Source organism: Pelodiscus sinensis, unplaced genomic scaffold (genome assembly GCF_049634645.1).
Source record: "Pelodiscus sinensis isolate JC-2024 unplaced genomic scaffold, ASM4963464v1 ctg40, whole genome shotgun sequence".
NCBI lineage: Eukaryota > Metazoa > Chordata > Testudines > Trionychidae > Pelodiscus > Pelodiscus sinensis.
The window spans coordinates 1,038,964-1,049,743 of NW_027465932.1; the positions used below are offsets into that span (position 1 = coordinate 1,038,964).

At 49.5% G+C, this 10,780-nt stretch overlaps 1 protein-coding gene across 1 annotated transcript in view; it reads left to right on the top strand.

The window, feature by feature from the left end:
* The window catches only part of LOC142825172 (GTPase IMAP family member 7-like), a 35,636-nt gene extending 25,719 nt beyond the window's left edge, over positions 1 to 9,917 (top strand). Inside the window, 1 exon segment of the mRNA XM_075916941.1 lies at positions 9,836 to 9,917. Coding sequence (XP_075773056.1) covers positions 9,836 to 9,917 — 82 coding nt within the window.
* The last annotated feature ends 863 nt before the right edge of the window (positions 9,918 to 10,780 follow it).

Genomic DNA, 10,780 nt, shown 5'->3' on the forward strand with positions numbered 1-10,780 from the left:
AGTCCCTGGGGCCCTGGCCGGTTCCAGCCGGCATCCACCCTTCCCCTGGTCCCGTTGGATGTGTGTGAGCAGCACGGTCCCAGGCCTGCCCTGCAGCTGCCTGCTGCGGCCACATGCCACTCGGTCACCAGGCTGCACGTGGTTGCATGTGCTGCTTCCTGCCTAATGCTACACAGCATGCAGCTCACGTGGCCTGAGTGACATGCTCTCCCCCTCTCCCGTCCCGGCACCTGGATCCCCCCCGTCCTTGTGAATGCAAAGTGTAACACTCACCAGTGGATCCTTCCCCAGCTTCCGAGGATGTGTGGGAGACTTCAGGGATGCCGGAGAGGGCCTCTGCCTGGAGGGTCTCGCTGCTCCCCTGGTCTGCCTGGTCTTCTGACCCACTAGGTAGCTGTGCTTCCTCCTCCACCTCACTGGGCCTGGTGACGGGGGGGGTGGAGCCTGCAGGTGTCCCCCGGCACCAAGGTGCCTGGCCCAGGATGGTGTGGAACCGTTAGGAATGGGGGCAGGTGTCAGTTCCTGCCCCTTGGCCCTTATTCGCCTGGACATAGCCCAGGGGCAGCTCTTTGACCTTAGCCTGGACCTGTTCCTGGGTCCGGGCTGGATGACCCTGGTCAGAGAGTACCTGGGCCATGCGGCGGAATATGTCCGCATTGCGCCGACGGGACCGTGAGTCTTGGAATGCCTCTTCCTTGGTCCAGAGGTCCAGGAGGGCCTCGAGCTCCCCTGCAAACCAGGAAGGAGTGTGGTGCTTTGTGCCCCTTGGGGCCTCCTGCGCTGGCGGTACAGGTTGTTCCTCCCCTGGAGCGGCCATCCTGAGTGTTCTGGTGGCTGTTGCAGGGAGCAGAGCCGCGTGTCAGAGCTCTGGGAAGAGGTGGCAAAGTTGCTTCTGCCTTGTGGCCTCTGCAGGCTGTGTCTGCCTTTAAGGGGGCTCGGGTTACCAGGAAGTCCAGGAGCTGCCTGCAGGTACGGAGCATCCAAGCGGTCAGAAGGGCTTTTTTCCATTTAGACTGCTTTTGCACAAAATGTCTTGGCTGCCTGTTTGCACAGGCTTCCTGCACAAGAATAGTTGCACAAGATGGCTTCTTCCTGAGCGGGAGCATCAGAGTATTTGCGCAAGAAGCCCTGATTTCATACATTAGAATGTCAGTGTACTTGTGTAAGGGGACTGTTACCCCTTACTAAAACTCTGTGGGAGTTTTGGTTTACCAGCTTCAGAAGGGGAAGGGTTCATGAGACTGACAGACCCCAGAGACAATGGAAAGCAGTCAACACTCCAGCTCAGCCTGACTGACAGGTTGTAAGTGGGGATTATTCTGGCTCTCCCTGAGCAAACAGGGAGCTGAAAGAGCAGAGCCAGCTGTGTGCAGAAGAGGTCCTGCAAAGACAGAGAGCTGAGAGAGGAGTACAAGAAGAAGTCCTGCAGCGACAGAACCAGACACAGACAGGCCAAGCAGTGCAGATCCTGTGTTGAGCAGCAGACTGGCAGTGCTCAGAAAGCCAAAAGGAACAGAGAAGCGACACAAGGAGCTGGAACTGGCCAAGCAGCACAGCCTGCAGCTGGATGTGGTGAGCTACTGGGACCTGCAAAGTGTGGGGAAAGGCTCTGGACTGGGAGAGGGGTCTGGCCACTTAGAGACTGAGGCTGTGTGGTCACTGCCAGTGCAAGCGTGTCCAGCCTGCAGCCCCTTGCAGCACATCCAGGGCTTCTAAGGAAGAGACTGTGAACTGTCCTTACACTCTGCAGACTGCTGTGTTGATGTCCCTGTGCTACAGAGCAGGGCTGTGTGTTCTCATTTAACCATTCTCATTGTTTCTTATTCTATTCTCTTTAATCAGTTGATGTTTAATAAATTGTATTTGCTTTGAACCTTATGAAGTGATCACTGGGCCAAGAAGGCCTGCAGTGTAAAGAGAGCACCTCGGAGTGGGGACACCCTAACTCCTGCCCCTAGTGACTACAAGGTCAGGGATTAAGCCCCAGGAAACCTGGGCCCAGCCTTGTTGGGGTTTCAAGGGCTCTGCTACTCAGGAGAGTGGAGGGGGAGCCCTCAGGATCAGGGAGCCGTGGGGTAAAGGAAGTGGGAGCGGGGACTCAGATCCTTTCGCTGGTTCATTTCACCGGGGTGTATAGAAGCCAGGAAAGTTCCCCACAAGAGCGGGACCATTCCCCCGCTTACATAAGTGTAGGACTTTGCATTTGTCCTTATTAAACTTCATCTGTTTACCTCAGACCATTTCTCCAATTTGTCCAGGTCATTTATCAAGGACGATAAAGCCATTGCGGAGAAACTAAATGATTTCTTTGCTTCAGTCTTCACGGCTGAGGACGTTGGGGAGATTCCCAAATCTGCACCGTCCTTTGTGGGTGATGAATCTGAGGAAATGCCCTGGATTGAAGTGTCATTAGAGGAGGTTTTGGAACAAATAGAAAAACTTAATGTTAACAAATCACTGGGACCGGAAGGCAGGAAACAAATCGCTTGATCATTATCTTCATTCCACCCTCTCTGGGCACCTGGTGCTGGCCACTGTCGGCAGACAAGCTACCGGGCTAGATGGACCTTTGGTCTGACCCAGTACGGCCGTTCTTATCTTCTTATGTTCTTAATTATGACCCTATCCTGCAGATTAGTCGCAACCCCTCCCAGCTTGGTATCATCTGCAAACTTGATAAGCGTACTTTCTATACCAATATCTAATTCGTTGATGAAGATACTGAACAGAGCCGGTCCCAAAACAGACCTCTGTGGAACCCCACTTGTTATACCTTTCCAGCAGGATTGTGAACCATTAATAACTACACTCTCTGAATGGTTATCCAGCCAGTTATGCACCCACCTTATAGTAACCCCATCTAAGTTGTATTTGCCTAGTTTATTGATAAGAATATCATGTGAGACTGTATCAAATGCCTTACTAAAGTCTAGGTATACCACATCCACTGCTTCTCCCTTATCCACAAGACTCGTTATCCTATCAAAGAAAGCTATCAGATTGGTCTGACATGATTTGTCCTTTACAAATCCATGCTGGCTGTTCCCTATCACCTTGCCACCTTCCAGATGTTTATAGATGATTTCCTTAATTACCTGCTCTATTATCTTCCCTGGCACAGAAGTTAAACTGACTGGTCTGTAGTTTCCTGGGTTGTTCTTATTCCCCTTTTTATAAATGGGCGCTATATTGGCCCTTTTCCAGTCTTCTGGAATCTCTCCTGTCTCCCATGATTTTCCAAAGATGATAGCTAGAGGCTCAGATACCTCCTCTATCAGCTCCTTGAGTATTCTAGGATGCATTTAGTCAGGCTCTGGTGACTTGCAGGCATCTAACTTTTCTAGGTGATTTTTAACTTGTTCTTTTTTTTTTTATCTTCTAAACCTACCCCCTTCCCACTAGCATTCACTGTGTTAGGCATTCCTACAGACTTCTCGGTGAAGACCGAAACAAAGAAGTCATTGAGCATCTCTGCCATTTCCAAGTTTCCTGTTACTGTTTCTCCCTCCTCACTAAGCAGTAGGCCTACCCTGTCCTTGGTCTTCCTCTTGCTTCTAATGTATATATAAAAAGTAAATTTAATGTATTCATAAAAATATATTTATTTTTCTCCTCTTCCTGTTGTTCCAGCTATGTCTAGACTACACGCTTTTATTGGAAAAAGCGACACAAATTGCGCTCCACAATTTGCGTACCTTTTTCCGATTGTTTTTTTAGAAGAGGCTTTTCCAACATTTTGCTGCATGTAGACAGGACCAAATGGCAGAAAAGCCTCCTCTTTTGGAGGAGCTTTTATTCCTCATGAAACAAGGAATACAGGGCTCCCCAAAAGAGCGAGTTTGTTCTTTTGGAAAAAATGTGGAAGAGCAGATGTGTTCCCTGGATGCAGTGATGTTTTACGGGATACCTCTAGTTAACCGGAAAAAGGCCACAACGTACACATACCCCAATTCTCTTACTCAAAATTCTTTCCTTCTTCCTCCTTCTCCTCTGTCTTCTCCACCTCTTTCTCCTTCTCCTCTCCTTTCTCTTCCTCCTCCTGTCCTGCTCCTTCTTCTCTTCCTCCTTCTCCTTGTTCTCCTTCTCCTCCTCCTTCTCTTTCCCCTTCTTGTCCTTCACTTTGTTCTTCTTCATCTCCTCCTACTACTTTTCTTTATCTCCTCCTTGCATCCCTTCCCCTCCTCATACCTCTTCTCTTTTTCCTTCTCCTCCTTTTTCTCTGCCTCCTCCTTCTCATTCTCCTCCTTCTCCTTCTGCTCCTCCTCCTTTACCTCCCCCTGCTCAACCTCCTCCTCCTGCTTCTCATTTTCCTCCTGCTCCTGCTCCTGCTCCTGCTCCTCCTCCTGCTTCACCTTCTCATTTTCCTTCTCCTCCTTCTCCTCCTGTTTCTCCTTCTTCTTGTCCTTCTCCTCTTACTTTTCCTTCTTCTTCTACTCCTCCTCCTCCTTCTCCTCATCTTCTTCCTTCTTTTTCTTATCTTTCTCCTCCTTCTCTTCCTCCTGCTTCTGCTCCTCCTTCTCCTTCCACAGCTGTCATTGAATTTTAGGAAGATGGGCTGCCACATTAGATTAGACCATTGAGCTTTTTCATTCAGTATCTTGACTCTAGCTACTATACCTAGTGGCTGTGTCTAGACTGGCAAGTTTTTCTGCAAAATCATCTGCTTTTCCAGAATAACTTGCCAGCTGTCTACACTGGCTGCTTGAATTTCCGGAAAAGCACTGACGATCTCATGTAAGATTGTCAGTGCTTTTGCAGAAATACTATGCTGCTCCCTTCGGGCAAAAGTCTTTTTCCGAAAGACTTTTGCACAAGAGGGCCAGTGTAGACAGCACAGTACTGTTTTCCGCCAAAAAGCCCCGATTGCGAAAATGGCGATTGGGACTTTTTTGCAGAAAAGCGCGTCTAGATTGGCCACGGACGCTTTTCCGCAAAAAGTGCTTTTGCGGAAAAGCGTCCTGCCAATCTAGACGTGCTTTTCTGAAAATGCTTTTAACGGAAAAGTTTTCTGTTAAAAGCATTTTCGGAAAATCATGCCCATGTAGACATAGCCAGTGAGAGAGAGCAGCCTCCCAGGATGTGTCTAGACTACACCTCTCTGCCAACAGAGAGATGTAGATTAGGCATGTTGAAAATTGCTTCATTAGCATAAACATGTCCACTGCTTTTTTTCAACACGAAGCTTTAAAAAAAAAAACAACAGCAGTCTAGATGCGGATCTGTCAAAAAATCTGTATTTTTTTGAGGAATACAGGATCTGTTGAAAAAGGGTTTATTTTTGACAGATCCATATCTAGACTGCCATTTTTTTTTAATAAAGCTCTGTGTCAAAATAAAGCTGTGGCCATGTTTATGCTAATGAAGTGAGGGGTATTTAAATCCCTGCTTCATTAGCAATTTCAGTCTGCTTGATTTGCATCCCTCTGTCTAGATGTAGCTCCAGATCTGACAGGCTACATAGCAAGAAAGATGAAAGCATGGGAGAAAGGGAATATTATTCCCAACACCATGATGGGAAACTGAGGCCCAGCAAGAAGAGGCATCTTTCTTAGATCACACTGGGTGTGGTATTGTCCCCTCCAATTGTGCAAAAACCTTGAGTCAGGTTCATCAAGAATCATGAGATGGACTTCAAAATCATAAGATGATGTAAAGATTAGGGATGCTGGCCCATAGTCTCTTAAAGGAGTAACTGTTAAGTTTTTCAGTTATTCCAGATGACTTCATGCACTCCTCCCCCTTGCTGTCTCTGAATCCATGGCTGCAATGGGTGGTGGGAAGAGCCATGATCTGGTGCCCATGGAGAGACAACTTTTAAGCCAGCTCCCTACAAGCACCATATCTAGTGGATACACAGCACAGAGGGTGAGGAGGGCAGGTGGGAGCCAATAGATGCAGGGAGGCAGCCCCCCTTGCCTTCTTCCACAGTGTCAAGGAAAAGCAAGAGATAGTGCTTGGGGAGGAGCCGTCTTAAAAGCCAGCTCCCTACAAACACTGGCTTTACGTAGCCACCTCTGCCCCTCCCCCATTCTGTTGACTCTGTATCAGAGGAAGCAGCATGAGGCAGCAGTCGGGAGCTGGTCTGTGTGGGGTGCTGGTTTTTAAACTAGCTCCCCATGCAGACCAGTTCCTGCCTGCCACCTCGTGAGACCACTGAATAACTATATAACTGCAGCACGTCTCATGAAAGTCCTGGGAAAACCCCATTCTGTGGGCTCTGCTGCTGACCTATGAGTTTCACTCTTTTGACGGTGCTGCTATAATGCTCCCATGCCACTGGAGCGCTCACTGTGAAGGCACAGAGACCCCCTTCAGCTCAGTTACCCTGCTCCCCACACTCCTTGTGCTTCTGCCTTGGGAGCAATGGTCCATGCTGGCAGTAGAGGGTCACCTGCCCCATCCCTGGTTCCAAATGTGATGTGAGGAGAAAATATGCAAGTTTCCACAAGCACCTTCAGGGAGGACTCCGTGTGCTGTCCCTGGACAAGCCGCGTATGTGAGGCCAGGGTCTGGAAGTGGTTTGGATGCTCATGGCACAATCTCGCAAGTGGGTATATCCCAGGGAGAGCACATGGCAAGCCACCATAATATATTGCCTGGTGAAGGGGGGGCAGGGCAAAGAAGAGGTTTTTCTGCGACTTCAGGACAGTTACAGACTCAAAGCTCTCGTGTCTGCTACAGAGAGGCAGAGCCGGGGAGAGGGGATCCCTGGGGCTGTCAGTCTCCCATAGTTCAATGACAATTCCCTCGTTTGCTCCTCCAATGACGCAGGAGAACTTTGTCAGAAATTAAGAAATGACAGACACAAAGTCCCCTCTCTACTGAAAGGGGAAAGTTGCAGCCCAGAATCCAAGTTTCCTGAGCCACCTTGGTCTGACCCTCTAGCACATGCTCATTACAACAGTCTTTAATGCCATGATAATGTACAACCCCGGCCTTGGGAGTGCACAGCATGTCACATGTAAGGCAGCCTCCCTCCCGAACAGAATGCATTTCACATCTGGCTGACTCTTGTTCTTCTGAAGCAGAGGAGGGTATTTTTCTATTTAAAACATTCCCCTAAACCTACAATCTCCTCGGCTTTCCTTATCATTCAGCTCAACCTCTATGGAGTGGGAGGCATGTTTTGTAGTTTCTGACCCTGATCCCATTGCCAGTTCTGGGATCTGTTGTATGGACCAGAAGAGCTTTTTGAGGGCTGTGGCGCAGTGGGGGGGCTGTCTGCTCTGTGACCCGGGGCCCCCTGCGCTGTGATGGGAGATTCTCACTGACTCTCCCAAATGTGGATTAACCCAGACACCCAGGCTCAGCCTCCCAGGGAGGGAGACAAAGGGAGGAAGATGGAGACAAACACCTGGCTGGAGGCAGGGCTGGAAGAGAGGTTTTTAGTTTCTGTCTGGAATCATGGAGGAGGCAGCCTAAGCAATGGGCTGGGATTTAGGGGCCCAGGCTCCCCCATCTCAACGGGGCCTGAGGCATCCTAGGCCTGCCCTGGAACCAGATTCCATCTGTGCTGGGCTGTACCCTGGAGAAGCAATAAACCACCTCTGTTCTACTGGCTGGGGGAGTCTGTCTGTGCCATTTCAGGGGTGCAGGAGGTAGGGGAACCCTGATGTGCCGCCACAAGGGCAGTCATTTCCAAGGAATGGTAAGACCCTGATGCAAAAGAAGAGGCACATGATTACTGCAGCAAACTGAGTGAGAGGTTGATCTGTGCTGAACAAGCACATGGAAAAGAACCCTCGAGGTGGCAAGGGGATGGGTTGCAGCCTTATCCTGGTTTCTCTTTGCCCTGACAATAGGTTTACAAGTAACGGCTTGTTTTTTGCAAATCATTCAGCTAAAATGGAAAGGGAGAGAAAATGAAGAACCCACCCAGGGTAAGTGACACTCAGAAATCTGCTCCCCCTCCCTGCTCATGTAGGTACTGAGGTTGCAGTGACTCATGTACATACCCAGTGTCAGACAGGGGACAGGACCTCAGAGAGTCAGATTTTAAGGCTAGAAGGGGCCATTACATCATCTACTCTGTGCCCCTTACAGCCTGGGCCAATGAATTTCATCCAATTACTCCAGTGATGAGATCAGTAATGTGGGTTGGACTAAAGCCCCTCTTCCTGCCAGACCTCCAGTCTCCAGTGCAAGAGATGGCGAATCCACCACTTCCCATAGCTTGGTCCAGTGGTTAATTACACATCAGCCCTTTTCCCACCACATCCGAATGGGCGCTCAGGTTCAGTGCCCACTGTGACCTCATCATCTCTTTCAGAGCCCTGCTTTCTGGGCTGTCACGCTCATTCTGTAGGGTTGGCTGGCAGGGCTCCTCCTGGATTCTCTCTTGCCTTTGGCTGCACAGACCCAGCTTTCCTAGTGCTCCTGACTGCGGTGCAGGGCTGCCCTGTACTCAGCAATGCTTCTACACTTACTGCCAGACCCCTTGTGCTGGGCCTACACAGAGTCCTTACAGGTCCCCCTCTGACTCGCTCCTAGTGGATGATGATTCACCATTGAAACTCCCTCTTCGAGATCTGTCCACTAGCCAGTTTTCAATCCACCGAGAATGGGCGGGGATGTTGTAACATCCAGCTACAAGGACTACCCACAGCTTCAGCAATTTCCTTTAACAACCAAACTTTCAGTCTCACCAGAAATGCCAGAGATTCTCGTGTTCACACTGGAGAAGGGATGTTACACATTAGGAAATGGTGCAGCAAAGAGCCACAAACAGGATCATGGGGCTGAAGAAAATGCCTTCCCCAGAGACACAACAATTAAATGTGTTTAGTTTGTCAAAATGGGGATCAAGAGGTGACTTGCTTACAGGGTTTTGATACATTCCTTTGGAGAAAGTACTGGTACCAAAGACACCTTCATCCAGCAGAACAACGCTGCAGTTGGAAGTGGGGGATTTCTCATCCCCTTGATATCTTCAGAGCAAACCTGGCTGCCTTTCGGCATCAGGGTTTAGGCCAACTTGAGTTCCTGGGCTCAATACAGCAGTACCTGGGTGAAGATCCTGTTTGCCTTGCATAGGAGTTCATGTCAGGTTACTGTAATGGTGGCTTCTGGCCACATAACCCTGCCACACTACATGACTGTTATTGGAAATAATGATACACCATGAAAGTGCCAACTGCAGTTACTGGGTTCTCAGGCTACCTTCCTTGAGAGTCAAAATCCCCTTTGATGCTTTTGCAAGTCCCCAGATCCAATCGATTCCCTCCTCGCACACTGTGCCCTATTCGTTCTGCTCTGCTGCTCCGAAGGGGCTGGTGAATGTTTTGAGTTCAGCTCTATGGTGATGCCAAATGCCAGCTGATTGCTCAGCTCTGGCACAACAATGGTGAGAGCAGCACTTGTCACTAGTGACTTGAAATCCACTTGTGCTAAAGCACCTGCATGCTCCAGTGCCCTGGGCCTGACTCCAAGGTTTGAAATCCAGACCCAGATCTGGGAACACAGGCAATCTGGAGTTTTAATGCCAGTTTGTATAAAGACACAATTTTAACTAGAAGAACTGTTAAGTCCAACTATCATCACTTTCTTACCCGTGCTATGACGTAGTAAATCTGTCACATTTCCTCCCAGCAGGTGTGAGAGGGGGCAGCTGGGACACATGGAAATTCATCCTTGTGGGTAAGGCAGGAGCTGGGAAAAGTGCAACCGGAAACACCCTCCTTGGCAAGAAGGAGTTTGAGTCCAGGCTGGGAGCAAGGCCAGTGACTCAGGCGTGCGCGGCAGGGAGCATGCGCTGGAGCGGGAGGGAGGTTGAAGCACCTAGGTAACAGAGGCTCATTAAAACCTGTAAGAACCGCTACTGCGCTTTCGACAACAGAGCCACAGGGGCGGAGAGGGACCGGCAGGTTACGGCGCTGATGGGAATAGCCGAGGGGATGGTGCAGGAGAACAGGGGCTAATGTTACATCAACAAGTCCAAGGTGGAAGACAGCACTGAGGAAAAGCACCTAAAGGCTGAAGAGAAACTGAAGCAGCTGATGGCAAAGCTGAAAAGAACCAAGGGAGAGGAGATGATTAATACACTGTGTGGTGGTGACTGGCAGTAAGAGCAGTGACCCAGACCTAGAGTTCCTGCCTTCCAGAATCAGTGGAGTGAGGGCCTGTACCATTGGGACAACATCTAGGACAATGGGTAAAAGGTTTGTGCCACTGGAAGCAACTCCAGCCATCACCCTCCAGCAGCAGAGGCAGAGGCCAGAACCAACCCAAGCGGCCTTGGTACCAGAATTTTTTGGATTTCTCATTTGGACTCTACAACTTACTGCAATCTCCGTGCATTGGCTGCCCACCCCACTGTCCATGATGCCACACAAACGGCAACATCACTGCACCCCAGCATGGTCTATATCCTTTCTCCCCACCTTGTTCATTCCCCAATTTGTTCCTGCACAGGCTCCTCTGTCCCCAAAAAAGCTGGTGTGTTGTCTGCAGATGTCATTTGGAAACACCAGAATACAAGTCTATGAATACCCAGGCCTGCTCTTGTGTGTAGTTCTTTGAATTTCATTAGCACCTTGGACAGAGGCCAGTGCAGATTGCTCCTATTCAAGGAAAAGCAGCATGCTCATCTGTAGGCATACTGGGCCATCACTCAACGAGGACAGAGTTAAGGCTACATGGGAGTGTCCCGTAATTCTGCATTTCCTGGATTTCACCTGTCTGAGTTGCACTGAAGGGCCCAACCTCCCACTGGGCAGTTTTCACTGTATTAATGAAGGTTTTTAATCTGTGACATTCCCATTGTTGTGGGTGTTGTTTTCAC